The sequence below is a fragment of the Microchirus variegatus genome (genome assembly GCF_963457635.1).
Source record: "Microchirus variegatus genome assembly, chromosome: 4".
NCBI lineage: Eukaryota > Metazoa > Chordata > Actinopteri > Pleuronectiformes > Soleidae > Microchirus > Microchirus variegatus.
The window spans coordinates 8,795,910-8,811,734 of NC_139805.1; the positions used below are offsets into that span (position 1 = coordinate 8,795,910).

The 15,825-nt window shown below is 41.3% G+C and overlaps 1 protein-coding gene across 1 annotated transcript; it reads right to left on the reverse strand.

Moving 5' to 3' along the window:
- Window positions 1–1,766: 1,766 nt before the first annotated feature.
- On the reverse strand, window positions 1,767–12,924 carry mllt1a (MLLT1 super elongation complex subunit a; the record flags this gene model as incomplete). The annotated part of the gene is made up of 11 exons (XM_083887418.1): window positions 12,747–12,924; window positions 12,069–12,151; window positions 9,859–10,002; window positions 8,570–8,695; window positions 6,965–7,612; window positions 6,129–6,216; window positions 5,798–5,909; window positions 3,871–3,970; window positions 3,259–3,327; window positions 2,111–2,182; window positions 1,767–1,895 (listed from the first exon to the last, which is right to left on the reverse strand). Exons 1-11 carry the CDS (start codon window positions 12,841–12,843, stop codon window positions 1,767–1,769), a joined length of 1,668 nt encoding a protein of 555 aa, XP_083743544.1. The 5' UTR covers window positions 12,844–12,924.
- Between the last annotated feature and the right edge of the window lie 2,901 nt (window positions 12,925–15,825).

Consider the following 15,825-nt stretch of genomic DNA (forward strand, 5'->3'; position numbering starts at 1 on the left):
GAAAAATAGTCTCTCTCTCTCTCTCTCACACACACACACACACAATCACACTCATGCCACAATGTCTTTGTGTACAGTTTTACATTAAAAAAAAAGGCCCAGGGAGACAAACGGGCACTCTCCTTTAACCCCCTTCTACCACCAAACATAACAAACACACTATAACGTAGTTGTTGGTGGCAATAAGGACAACCATTTATTAGCCTACAGTGTTTCTCAGCAATTCTAGAGTTTACATTAGTACAACTGTGAACTGTAAAACGACCAAGAGAAAAGATAACCAGCAGCTACTTAGATAATCTATTTAAATAATGCACAAATTGTCCTACTTCCAGCTTCCTCAGTGTCAAGTAGGGACGACATTGGTGTCAGCGATTATTGTTTTTAAAAAGGTATCATCGGATATCCCCAAAAACGTGACTAATAACAGTTGGAGTACGCGAAAATGGTATTTTAATTTAACTACACAAGAGTCGTAAGGATCTGTGCAATCCAGTGCAGGGAAAAATATATGTATTGTATAGGCCATCAGACCAAGCACTATACTGGCATACTGGATATCGGCAAAAGTCCAATATCATGTATCTCTAATGAAATAGGCAGGAATAAAACATGCTTTAAATGTGGGGGTTTCACCTTTACTCAAGAATCTGACAGAGAGTATTGTTGTTATACGAGCTCCCACAGAGTGATGAATTATGGGTTGTTTGCAGTTTCAAGTGTTGACTTCAGGTGTGTTCATCGTGTCAGTTAAGAGTAAATGAACAAATAGTGTTAAGTTAGACTCTCCGTCCCTGAGGTGGAGAAATGAATTCATCATGAGTGAGAATGAGTCTTCCCTGCAGAGATTAACACAAGCAGAGTAATAAGTAATCTGTCCAGCAGCCAAGTCACACAAGATTAAGGAGACAAAGAAAATCCCCAGTTTTTACACGTGTTGAATCATCAAAAATCTCTCAGAGTCAGGGTTGTCTTATTTTTTGGCCAACATTCTGTTACAACTACATTTAAGTGTGCTGCAAACCATTAAAATAATGATTAGATTTTAATGCAGTGCCAATAAATACTGTAGTTTTGTGGAGGGGGGTTAAAGTAAAGTGTTACCTGAATGAATCTGTGTGTGTGTGTGTGTGTGTTCGGGGCAGGAAGGAAACCAGCTGTTTGTCCTCAAGCATCACGAATAAAGAGAAGTCAGTAACCACAAACATAACATCTCCTCTTTAACCTCAGCAGTGCTCACATGCGCGCCCACACACATGCACACTCGCACACAAACAGGACTCATAAGAGTATGTCGGGAAAGAAATGAGCTCCAGCTGACAGCAGGGGTAGGGGAACTGGAGTGTTCTGCCGAGTAAGAAATGTGCGTGTGAGGAGGAAGAGGAGGGGGAAGTGTTGGGTTTGAGGAGGTGGGAGCAATATGTGTGCAGGAGAGTGAAGTGGGTGTGGGGTGCATTCCACAGCTCTGCACAGACTCCAAAAAATAAAGAGATGTGACTGTAGGTGGAGATCAGCTCCTCCTTCTACACCTCAGCCTCCTCCTACCGTTTCCTTCCCAGCGTCATGTGAGGGCGTTGGTGGTGTCTTCATATGTGCTTGTGTTTGACCGTGTGTTTCTGCTCGTGTGGTAGTTGTTCAATGTTTCAGTCAGACCTGGGAAACAGCTGCGACAGATGCAACTGCTCGTCGCCTCCTTAACAGAGAAGAGGCTGTGGCACATGTACTTCCGCCGCCGCTGCAATCCACACGCCGGCTTACACTTCCTGTCACGTGGCCGTCGCCTCCAGGTAGCTCTGTAATTTGCGGACAGTGGACTCGTCCAGTGAAAAGAGGTCAAAGTCAAAGGTGGTGTTGGTCACGTTGAAGTGCCCCGTCTCCTCAATCAGGTTAACAATCTGACAGATGAAAAGAAAAGTAAATCATTGTGGTCATTGTTATACAGATGACATGTCTTTGACTTTCAAGTTTCTAAAAACAAACCACAGTCACTATTATTTCTATATATGAACAAAATTAGACTGGTTAAATGGAGCCAAACCCTTCTGAAATGTAGTATTTTTGACAATATAACAAATGTAGTCATCAACATAATTTATGTGTGAACACACACCTGCTGTAGGACATTACGCTCTCTTAAAGCCATCAGTCTGCGATGCAGGTCCACCAGTTCTTCCGTGTAGGCCTGCAGGGTTCAGACATAGGATTAAAGAGCAGAGTGAACACAGTTAGTACAAGATTAATGTAGGAGCAGATTATTTAAGTGTCAAGAGAAGAGTGTCATTCTGAAGCATAGCCTGATCCAACAAATGCAGGAAATCGAGACCCATCAGCCCCAAAAATCAATGATTTTATACTGCCTAACATGTCACAGTGAATGACAAGGACAGATCTGAGACGCCTAACAAGCTGCCTACAGCAAGTCTGGCATGTTTTCCCTCTTCTATGATGCGTGACAGACCAAAAATCATGTATAGTGGTCTGACCTCTTAAATGATTCTCTTACTGTACAGATGTTTAATACTTAAATACCTGTTGTTACAGTTAAAAAGCGTGGTTTATACAATATGTTGTCTGACCACACCTGAAATCAGGGATACCAGCACGTTTATGGATGGAGTCTTTTCAAAACTGTTGCTGTGACTTTGTAAAGCTCCGATCTCAATATCATGGAGTCAGTGAGGGATTACATGAAGACGCAGAGAACAGTGAGCCTAAAACTGTCGCGCGCCTCGCCGATCGCAGTCACAGCTAGCGAGTCGCCCATCTCTGACAGAGCAGTGTTACCAACTTTGTCGCTAAATCCACCAATGTTTTGTGGCGCTTGGAGACTCTCACGTATCACTCTATAGTTATTGTGCTTAACAAGCAGCGTGTGCTGCTGGGATCACCTGCCAAAGCACAGTAACCTCCAGTGCAGAGACAACCTCATCACTCCGGCTACAGGCTGCTAATGAATCGCGCATGCGCAAGACCCCGGTGTTCTGCCCTGGAGGGGGGGAACCGAGAGAGGCTGAGGAGTTCATGTTCAAATGTTTACTAAGTGCTGAGAGACATCCAAGAAAGGTAAGTATAGCTTTAATTCATCTTTCTCCCTACACCTAAACCATCTTGTTCATAGACCAGAGTCTGTCTGCACATGATGTGGATCAGGTCACGGTCCAGTGTTTTCAATTAATGAATGCATTAATTGAACAATGACATAATATTGCATGTGTGTGTAAAAGTTGAAGCAAAAAACGTTTGATTTACCCTTCCTACCTTGTCGTATCCCTTCTTCAACACCTTCTCTGAGCGAAAGGAGGAATCTGGACTCTTTCTGCCCGACACCTGCAGAACAGAGATTGGAGAAAATCGGAAAGAGGGAGAGAAAATATATAGAGAGGGGAAAGATACCGTGATGTGACACCAGAAGACGATGAAGCATCCCCATGGCATTGAACACAGCTGAAATGTAAAATGCTTGGTACAATCTGCCTGCTCAGAGCTTTTAGACCACTTTTCAGTCGGAAAAGGAGCTACATTAAAAACATTAAAAATTCACTATGCTTTAAAATTCATGAGTCCTCTCCATTCCGACAAATGGCTTTGAGACCATTATTCTTAAACTGCTTTTTCAAAACACACAAAACTCATTTTATTATTCAAACAAAATCACAGTAAAGCTTCAGGAGAATGCTGTTAATGTTGGCAGAGGCTAACGCTGATAGCTGAACATTGAAAAATGCCGAACATAAAGAATAAATAAACAGCAGTTCTCACTCAGACTCTGTTTGTCTACACGTGTCATTTTATTAGTTGTTTTTGAGACAAACAATTTCAGGCTCAGGCAGTAAACTGAGACGTGTGTGTGTGTGTGTGTGTGTGACTCACTTTGTTATTGGAGGAGCTGTGTTTTTGTGGGGGCGGGGCGGGGTCTCGACTGGGGCGGTGCGAGCCGTCACTGCTGTCACTCTCGCTGTCCAGGCTGAGTCTGTGAGAAGGCGATACGGTGAGGTCAGAGGTTAATCACACACAGACTGACAGGCAGAACACATTGTGATGCGACTCAGCGTTGTACTTGAATGCATGTGTGAGAGAATGTATTTTAAGGTTTGGTTTGTGTTCCCAGACCCCAAACCCCCCCCCCATCAGTCATAGCAAACTATTAAGGATGGGCATTAATATTTAATTATTAGTTTGATTGTAAAATGTCGATCAGTTAATGTGACTATTTGTGAGTATATGATGATTTGATGATTTTGTGTCTTTTTGAGTCTAGGTCTGAGTGTTACAGGATGACGGTCATGACAGTTTGTGCTGAAGAGTCAGGAGCAGTGTTTCACGTGCCCTCAGAGCAGGAAGAGAAAAGAGTAAGGGGCACATTGTAACCAGCGATTGTCAACTGTATACTGTATTTCTAGTTCTACACCATAGATGGCAAAGAAGCAAACAGATCGGTGGACTAAGGTCTGGAGCCAACATAGACGGTGGATGCATCAGCTAGCACTGCTAAGTGCAGTGAAACTAGGGATGGGAATTTCACGACTTTTGAGAGTTGATTGTCGAGGTCCACGTGTTGATTTTATTATTATTTTTTATATAACAGCAGCAGCAACAGCAGCAGCAATGCGGGGGTGGAAACTATTCTACAATGTACTACTTCGTTGTAGGCTCAAAAACATGGCTGTAATGTCCAATGTTGACCATCAAAGCAGCTATAATAAAAATGAGGGACAAAAAAAGCGGAGCGGATATTTTTCTCTCCGCTGGCACAGGTGTGTCGCCAGACGGCTCAGGTTTTTGAACCTGCACTTGTTATGTCCACCAGAGTGCAGGATCTTGACTGGGTGAGATGCTGTCTTATTGTTGCGTCTCCCACCCCCGTCCTAAACATTAGCGCAAGCTCGTTCACACTGCACGCACGCAACAGCAGTTCGACAAAAAAGTCCCATCCCTAAGTGAAACACTGAAGTCCAACACCCACACAATAAAAGACACCTTGTCTCAGGTGAAGCCAACAACCCAAAAGTGGTAGGGGTGAACGGTCTGCATTGTTCAACTTAATGACTCTCTAGAATGGTATCAGCCTCAGAAGTTAAATACCTGGTTCTTCCCACTAGTTAGAACTGAAGAAGCCTCTTTGATAAGAGGTGAAACATCTTCAGCTCAACTCAAGCAAGTCCAGTCGTCTACAGCCAACTACAGAAGAAGATTATGACCTGGATGGCTGAGAAACTTCACGACATGTAGCACCTCTAAGTTTGTGATGCTATGCTACGTGTGTGGTTTCTTACTCATGATGAGGAGCATTTACTCATGTCTGTTGTTACTCACTGTATTTTTTTTTAGGCATAGGACTTTTTCATTGGAAAACTGAGGTTTTCAAAACTCTGATCATATTCAATCATATTCTCTTCCTAGGCTTTCCTCTTATGCAAGAGAGCCATTATTAGCTGTTTATCAAGGCAGTAGTGGTAGACAACACCAGTTAAATAAATTTAAATAGCCTTTTATCGTCTTTAACTTGTTCAGAGAAACGTCAAAAACTCATCCTCTGCACCACTATTTATTTTGAGTATACTCCCGACTCCTGAAGTTCTATGCACCGATCAAATCTCAATAAAGCAAAGCAACAATAATATAAAATAAAGTTGTCTTGCCATTAATGTGTGTTTTAGTGACAGCATTCTAAATGGATGCAAAGTAAATACTCGAAAGCAACAATGGATTTACTGATGTTTAAAAGCTGTCTATGGAAGACGTTATGACAGTCGGCAGTGCAAAAGTCTAGAAGAGAAGGGTCTTCAAAGAGACTGACCGAGAGTCGCGGTTGGGGGGATTTGTCTTGATGGGCGTTTCCTCCTCTGAGCTGCTGTCATCATCATCTGACTCTTCCGACTGGATCTCCTCCACCATGGATCGTAGGGGACCTGGGACAGAACCAGACAAACTGACTATTTAAAAATGCTACTCAAAAATTATAATTCAACTCATGACACAATCCTTTAATGTATTATTGTTTTTGAGTGTTTAATTACCCGTGCCTATAAGTAAACAAGCACCCTATCAAACTTTATACATCTTTTAGTATTCTACTACAATTAAATCTCAACATAAAAAGGCTTCTGCTCCTGGAAAACAAACTGCACCTTGTCCTTGTTTCTGTCCTGGCTCAAAGTCTGAATCTGAACTGGAGTCTGAACTGGAACTGGAGTTGGAAGCACTGGAAGGTGCCGACTGCTGTAAGTGGAGAAGAAGAAAAAATTACAAGTGAACAAAGGGTTAATACGTCACCAACCAAACAAATTACAGTGTACATCCAAGTGAATGCAGCTTAATTATGTACATGGTAAAGAGCTATTACTGTATATATTTTTACATTGTGGCCACAGACATTTTTATAACTCTCACCTTTGACCACTGAATTAAAATTAACTTATAATCGAGTAAAAAGGGAACATTTGCATGAAATATAACAAAGTTTCCTCCAGGTGGTCCTGATAAGTACCCCCAAAATGACTCATTCATGAAAATAGTTGCACTAATCGACAACCTAAAACTCTCATGCTCTTTGAAAAAGTTATCAATGGCATGGAGGCACAAACAGACAGCATAATCACATGCAAATTAGTAAGCACACATCAAGATTAATTAAAAAGGGACCATGAAACTATAGTCAAACTTTTAAACCTTTTAGGCACAGAGGAGTAGCGTTCTCTCTGAGGGCACAGGTTTTCTCCCAGTCAAAAACATGCAGAGGTTAATTGGAAATTGCCCGCAGGTGTGAATGCGAGTGAATTCATTGTTGGTAGAGCCATATAAAGCCAAATGAATATACTGTGGCGAAACTCCCTATACTGCAACAGCCCTAAGTGTTGGTTTATTAATCAAGCTATAATGAAAATAATTATTTGCAGCACTAGATGAAACATGTTATCGTTAAATATATACGAGATATAAAAAAGTTCCTGTTTAGCCCTCTTACCTCTGACTTTGACGATGCTTCATCTTCTGAATTTGACTCTTCAGACTCTGGAAGTTTCTTGGGCTCCTTCAGCTCCTGTGTGTCATTTTTGCCTTTGGCCCACCGACCCTTTTCCTTGGAGGATTTCTTGTCGGGATAGGGCTGGTTGGCTGCAGATGAGGAGACACGAGGAGACGTTCCAGTGAAGGCTCCACTGGTCGGCCCCTTTGGCCCCTCTGAGCTGACCTTCTTCTGCTTTTTCGCACTGGGTTTGGGAGATTCCACGGCTGAGGGCCGTTTACCCGGTGCTTTGGAATCTGCTGAAACTCCCCCACCGCCTCCCCCACCACCCCCTCCGCTCCCAGCCCCCCCTCCTTTAGGGGACATGCCCTCCATCTTTGACTCCTTCAGGGTGAGCTTCGGCTCCTTGAATGCAGCCTTGGGTAGGACCTTAACTTCATCTTTCACTTTGATCTCTGGCGGCTTTTTTGAAGACGAGGATGAGGAAGACGAAGGATCTCGGCCACTCTTGCTGCTTCCATCTCTGTCGTTGTCTCCTTTTGTTGTGGCTTTGCTCTCAGAGTCTTTTCTGGGGCGTTCGCGATGTTCCTTGGTCAGTTTATGTGGTTTCGGTCCTTTGCTTCCACCACTCCCTTCTTTGCTGGGCTCCTGTGGAGAGAGAAAAACAAAACCACCTGTGACATAGGCACTTTACTCTAACAGCATTCAGATCAATGCCAATCAAAGGAAACAGGAACGCAAACAAGGATCAAACAATAGTGTCAAAATAAAACCGCTATTACCAACCAAATATCACTCAAGGAAACCCTTTATAGGATACGGATCTGGGACGCATGCAGACCACTGCGGTTTGCACAAAACACAACAGGAACTATATTATCAACAATATTTAGACACCAGGGATGATGTAACAAAATGCAAATCTTAACTGACAAATGATGGCAAACAAGAAGGCACTCAAACATTTAGTCAAGTTAGTCAAACATTTGTGGTAGAAAGGTGCAAACAAACACTCCAGAACTAATGGAGTGGCTCTTATTTATAGTTCTGTCAGCAAACGAGCCGAGTACAAACCTCGCAAAACACTCACTGCCACAACAGTAATGTACAACAGGTTCAAGAACTATGTAAAAAGGAAATGCTAATTTACACTCAGCTCCCCAAAACACTTTTATCCCATTCTCCCTGGTAACTTTTGCAAGGCATGACTTTGTATTATAGTCATACAAATAATCCACCCGTTACATACATACATACATACATACATATGCAAGAGGATGTGGCCTTGTGGGTACTGTGTGTGTGTGTGTGAGAGAGAGAGAGAGAAAGGAGAGAAGAAGAAATTGAGATGTGTAATTGTGAAGTGTTATCGGTCACAGTCTGTATGAAACTCCTAAATAACAACAGGAATAGTAGTCTGGACGGCCAGTTAGTGAACAACATTATGCCGTCGCTTAAGGCATTAGTCAACTTGCCTTTTTTCTTTAATAAATATGATGTTCACTTAGAAATGTACCCCTAAAAAATAATTTTAAACAACAATCATTTGAACAATCAATGAGGTTGTGACTTTGTGGTAAAATGAAAAACGAAATATGAACTAACCTTTGACACATGAGAGGTCTTGGTCTTCTTGGGGTCTGAGAAGGCAGAGAGGGGGATGGTGGGGAGCATCGGGTAATCTGGACTGGGTCTAGACACAGCTTCAGCCCCCTCTGGAACCACTAGCACCTGTAATTTAACAGATTATAATCTTGGTGTTAACTTTTAAAAATGTTACAATTCATCTGTCCCACACAAAGTGGGTTATGTTTGATTGTTTTTCAACATGAATTTGACTGTGATGCAAAAAAAAAACAACCTTTAAAACATTATTAGTAATGCATACTGGAAAATGCATTTCATCACCCCGGGATTACACGACCTTGATTTTTTTTTTTATTATGGTATATTTTTAGTAGTCCCTGGTCATTGAATAAAAGGTAATCTAAATGATTCATGTGACCTGAACCTGGATAAGCACCAGAAATGACTGAATGCTTTATTGAATTTAAAATGAGCTCAGCTCGGTTTTTGTAGAACTGAAAGACTGAACTTCCTTGCTACTATATTGTGCAGCACTGACTGTGTTTGCTAAAGGTCTGATCATCCTGATTAAAGCACTGACAAAGAAGTAAACAGCCTCTTGTGCACACACTTCAACGATCCCACTTGTAGTGTTTGGTAAAAGGTGTTATCAAATCTTTCGAGAGCCTCCGACTGGATACAACAACGAATTAAACAAACAGGGATTTCCTTGAAGATTTTATATTGGTCTGCCACTGGCTAAAATCACTGGATCACATATTGGGAATAAAAGAAAGAAGTAGGTCAGATGTGATCTGAAAACATAACATACGCTTCCCGAAACACAGATAACATGCAGTAAAGAGAAAAGTCTGCCACCACGGAAGTGTGACATGAACTGCCATGCAGTTAGAGCACTGTTTTACAAATGGCTGATTGTAGCTAGGTGAAAAATGCATTGCTTCAAGTGCATTAAAGTTATATTTACTAGGTGATAATGGTAGCAATTCGAGAAAGTGATATTGGTTTTGTACTGGAAAGAAAAAGCTTGTATCGCGTTGACCCATCCACATACAATATTATCAGTGGTCTGGTATATTTTGAGAAAAAGGCAAACTTTCAGTTGTGCTACTTCAGCAAAGTTAACAACCAGAGTGGATGGTCTACTGCTTTTCAATGTTTTATTGAAAACATATGAAAAATATACTCACATCATATACATTCCCCCACACGGTGAGTACAGACAGAAATGGATGTCTACTGCTGACAAAGATCTAATTTTCACCACAGTTATTCAGTAATCACTCTTGTGTATTTGTCGTCCTCACCCCTCCAGCTTTGATCAGCTTTCTCCTGAATTCTTTGGTGGGGTTGTTGAAGGTGAGCTTCTCACAGCGCAGGTGGTTGACTGGGGGATTCCCCTCTAAGTTGAGGAATAGATCATAGTTGAAACACACCTTCTTTGGCTCCTCCTATAATAATAATAATAATAATAAAAAAAAGTTTTATTTAGTTAATGTGTCATTTGAACATTCCTGTAAATAACAGAAAATCATTTGGCTGCACTACTCCCCGATCACCTCACAATACCTACATATTTCACAAGAAAAGATTAAATGAATGAACCATCACCCAAGTCAATAAGACACATGATTGGTGCACTGATAAGACACAACGAACATTCAGCGAAGCTGGAGAGGTTAAATGAGGGGGAAAATGTAAACCTGAGGGAAAGGCAGTAAAAAAAAAAAACACAATTAATCCAATAATCTTCTGCTGTATGAATGTGGTGTTATGTCATTGTAGAAAAAGGTTCAGCAATAGTAGTCCAGATAATGCTCTTTCATGGAAAGTGAAGACGTTCTCCAGCATGTCTTGAGAGAACCCTGGGGTCCACTATGAGTTGGATGTGCCAGTAAAACCTCCTGGACATCACCAAGTGGCTCTTTTAAAAGGGACACTGTGTAGTATTATGGGTTTATATGACCCAAAATCCACTCGTTTATACATATTATGTGTATTATGTTATAAACATAAACTTTCAGGCACGTCTTAAGCCCACAACCTTGTGGAGGTCTCCTGAAGCAGCAGATGGTTATTGGAGACAGAATGGCTGTAGTTGTAGCATTAAAAAAACTGGAGAAGTTCAGAGGAGGAAGAAATTGACCTCAAACTATTTCTGCGAAACCATTAGCCTAAAGACTCGGGAAGGAAAGCTGAGGCAGAGAATTACAGACTCTGACTGGTGATATCGTAAGGCAATGAAAGGATAACATTGAGGAGGTCAATTACATGGCAACCTCCAGCATGAATTAGGACAGTGAGCAGCTAGAATGACATCGACATCATCAATTCTGAGGCCATGTTTCTCTGCTAGGAAAGGGTGGATTGCACTCTTGGTTAATGTGATCCTCTATTTCGCACACTGACCGATATTCTGGTTATATCCCAAACTTTGACATACATTTAAAAATGTATTTTAAATATGTATTAGTGCTGGGCACTAGGTTAACGCACGTTTACGCATGACACGTTCTCATGAGACTGACCGGAAAAAGATGCGTGCAATGTCATGTTTATGTGAGTCCACGCACCGTTTACCAGTTAGCTCCTCAAGCTCGCCTACAGTCAAACTGGAGCGGTCTGTTTATTAAATGAAAAGAGCAGCGCTACAAATAACCAGTGTACTGTGTATGTGTGCCTCTGTTTTTAAAGTTTAGCATTACTTTAGAGACTCATTTTAACAATCGGGAGTCACGTCAACATGACGTCACGCGCATCTTTTTCCGGTCAGATGACATGACACGCACCATGCGTTAACGTTGGCGCCGTTAACCGCCGCTATCGTGTTAATGCGCCCAGCACTAATATCTAAGGCCACAGTATACTTCTCCGACTGCGTAATGCGTTATCCAACTGCGTAACCACGGAGACCCCTCGAGCCTTCATAGTTCTCCGTCATGGTGCAGGATACGCACTGCAATTTCCCGCCAGATCAGTAGGGGTCGCTCCGTAAGGTTGTTGTGCTTCTGACTACATTGATTAATGTCCGAGAGAGAAAGACTGTTGTTGTTGTTGCAGCTGAATAACATTGAAACAGTGGCTGTTTCTCACCTGAAATAAATATTTTCTGTGTCCCGGAACGCAGCTTTAAGATCATTTGAGGCGAGAAATTGGCCATTTAAAGTCTAAACGTGTGTGTTTGTGTATTAAGACATGACGTATATATAGTTTGGCAGCGACGTTGTCATCGGTGATCGGCTCCGCCTCTGTGGACGCTCGGTGCGCACAGTGGCCGGCACAGAGCAGCTTCGCTCGGCCTGTCCTAAGGCCCAATTGCAGCCCTTGCCGTCTCCCTTGTCCCTTGACGGAGTGACGGACACTTGAAAAATATTTTGTGCAGCCGGAGACGACGCAAAGACTCTCCAACAGCCTCTCTGTAACCAATGTAGAGCACCTAACGCAGAAGTATACATTGGGCTTTATACATCATCGGGGTCAGCAGAACAAAGTTAAACACGTGTCCACTCGAACATACCTTGTTCTTGAAGTAAACCTCAATAGGCATGAGGAAGCCTGCGTAGCCTGACTCCTCCACTTTGTATGGGGGCTCCTTGCATACTGTGGACACAACAACATGCCAATGAATATAATCATAAGTTTACTTGTGAAGGGAGTAGAAGAGTATTTTTATTTTATTTATGTTTCTCCTGGGTGACTTATTTATTTTAGCTTTTCTATTGGATGGGACAGCTCTACAGGGATATGCTGGGCACTAGTTCACTTTTCATCAGGCTATAATGAGAAATGGAATCACTTTTCAAGAAAGATAATGTAATATGATGTAATATGTAATATCCAATATATTTATTTCCCTTAATATCCCTACTGTATTTTCATTAACAAGTCTTAACCTGCTATTTTCTCTGCTTGTATTAACACCTCACATTTTCCCACCTGGGGCTGAACAAAGTGCTTTCTTTTCTTATTTAAGGGGATTATTAAACACTACAGATTTTTACAGATATGAAAAATATGGAAAACCTATGGCAGAAAATACAAATTCCCCGTAACATCTCCCGTAATTTAAACCTCTCTGTTCACAGTGCTTTCCACTCTATACTGAATAGTCAGCACTTTGCATATTATCTACCTGACATAAGTGAGACATAAAAAAGCAGTTTTTTTGGTTACACAGTTTTTGTCCCCATCTTACCTCTCTTGGGTTTTGGGAAGCTCTCATGCAGGCGGAAGACAACCTTCTCTACAAAATGCTGGATGTCGCCAGTTTCTGGTCCTCGGACAAACACCATCCAGTCGTGGGTGAAACCCTCTGATGTCACTTTCTTCCTTAGCTGGGCTCTGTGACCCAACTCCAGCTTTACCTGCACTGTGCACTGAAAAGAGATGAGCAAAAATTAAAGTCAACAACTGTATGAATAAACAAAATGTGTGGGTGTGTGCAAAAAATCTTGTTAAAATATGGACTTTGGAATTTCGAATACATGTCCCAGGATTTGTTGCTACCGTTTAAACGGTAAAAATCGGAACATATAACATCACATAATTTCTTAAGCAAGTTTAGGAGAATTCAACCTTTTACTATTTGAGAATAACAAACAAAAGCTGCACGTCCACTGACCAATACTTAGTAACACCATGTCTGGTCAATATCACAGCTTTATTATTTGCTTTTTCAGCCAACCAAGGTTCTATCTTTTCTTGTTTGTGAAAAGTATGATTTTGTAAGGTACGATACCATTACCATTAACTCATTCACTGCCAGCCATTTTCAGCACAGAGAGCCACATACTGCCAAACGTTTTACAGCATTTTGACTGATTTTTTCAAAAAAAACCACAAAGCAGTGTGTTCTATGGCTATCTAAACACCAGAACTACCAAAAGAGAGAGTAGACTCTTTTTTCCCCATCAGACGTCATCGGCAGCGAAGGGTTTATTTGAATTGACATCTATAGACGTCATTGGCATGAGTTAAGAATTCATGATGTGTTTTTGTCTTTCAGCACCGCCATTCTTCCAAATGATGACACCCCTGGCAACACCAGAGGCTCAAAGAATAATCATTCTACTACTTCGCTTAGAAAGGCAATGAAGTTTGCTCTTTATTAAATAACACACCGTATATTTCTCCAAACATTTTTTTGGATTGAGCTTTGTTTGCAAAACAAATAATAAGCAAAATACTGCTTAATTTTTCCACTGGTATTTCTTAATAATTCAATTTTATGATAATTAAAAATGACATTGAGCAGAACAAGCAATATTAAAGGGACTTGAATAGATGAATTGAGACATTTTTTTCTAAAATAACAGTATTTCATGTTAGATTGATGGTTGGAGACAGTACCACACAAATGCAATATTACCATAATTCCAGCTGTAAATCTTTGCTGAGTAACCCCTTCACTCTCTTTGTTTTCAATCCAACTCTTTATATTAAATAAAGAAATACAGAAAAAACACAAAAAAACATCGTTTTGGTTAAAGTAAATGTCTTTTCGACTTAAAAGGCTGCTACTACACAAGCAAAACCAGTAGTGAGATTAATCTAAGGGACTATATTTCATTGGTTTCTGATTCCCACTTGAATAAAACCTCAATTTCTATTTTGAGTGTGTGGACTTTAGACTTAGGGAGGAGAGATTGAACACTTGGTTGGTCTGGACAAACACAAAGCTGGACTAATGTCGGGACAGTCCGTGTGGAATGGGTGCGATTAGCTGCCCAAGCCAACAGCTCTCAAAAAGGTTTGTCCAGAGAGAGAGGACATCGCTGAAGCAAAAGGACACCGTGTTGCTGCGACGTTGGTGATGATTGTCACAGCAAGTGAAGAGTCTACAGAGATGGAGTGCAAAAGGGAACAAGGGGTGGGTGGGTGAAGAGAGGGGACAGATAAAGGCACTTTATGTCCAGGGAGGGACTGAAGAATGTGGGGATTTGGCCCCGGCACTGAGCAGCTCGTGAGCTTGGACTGAGTGGGGGGATTAGAAGAGACAGGACTGAGATGAGCTGGTCCAGCTCTCTCCAACTTACTCACTCACACAGACACACACACCTCCTCTTGCCTGGCATTCTGCCCAGCCATTCTGTGGCAGTAATGCCCTTAAACTCCAGACTCCACCACACCCACAGTGAGCAGTCAGGGAACACTACCCTCCCGACGCCCCCAAATCAACCCTCCGACCCCCGAGGTGTTCCAGGAATGTGATTAAGATAACATAAAAATTGGGACAAAAATGAGTCACGGACACAAAAATAATAAATTCTGTAAAATAAATGAACAAGCTGAAAATTCACAATTTCATCAGCAGTTGACAATTACTTTTCTGTAGCTCAACAAACTTCCAAGGTGCTGTGTTGAAAAAAGTTTGTAATGCATTCTGGTGTGAAAATTGGTGCCAGTTCATTTTCTATCAAATAGGTAATATAACATTTTTAAAAACAATTATTATAACATGTTTAGTTCCAGCCAACAATGAAATAAACACTGTGGCGAAGTTATGTAGTGCCCTATTTTGTCCTAAAATCATTTTTAATAAAAAAAATGATTTCAAATATGACTCAAAAATGTAAGTGAGTAAATGCTCTGCTGGAGAAAATACAGAAACATGTTGCAAACTCATCTGACAGAGACTGAAATGAACTGAACAAAGTCAAACTGTAAGATAATTCAGAAATGTATGTCTACATGTTTGTCTTTTCAATTAGACCACTAAGATCCCATAAGGCAATATGAAAGTGGAAAATAAAGACTGATTGAGATGGACAATAAATCAACTGTGTGGAACTTCCTCAAACTCGCTTAGTCACTGCATTGCACCAGTAACAGATGGACAACACGTCTATTTAACCATCCCTGGCTAAAGGCAGTACAGGAGATACAAAAATAAATCGGACAAAGCCATTTATACTGAGATGATGTGTGCATGCCTTCACTCTCTTTCTCACAGACAGTGATCCAATTGAGGGGAAATACAAATTTTGGCAGACACACTGGCTCCCATGAAAACAATGAACTCCCAGCTGCCCTGTAAATAACACTCCTCATGCCTGGATTAATCTCATTCAGCTATTAAATGACTGAGATGAAAAGTCAGAGAGCTTTCTAAGAAGAGGACACTCACAGAACAAGCAATCATGACAGTGGGTTGTGTTTAGTGAAGCTGCAGGTTTCTGCCAGAACCTTCATAGTGCACAAACTTCAATACCCGAAAGATGATATGATCTCAAAGGGTACCTGCACTGGACAATTTTGGAGGGTCATGGGGGAGG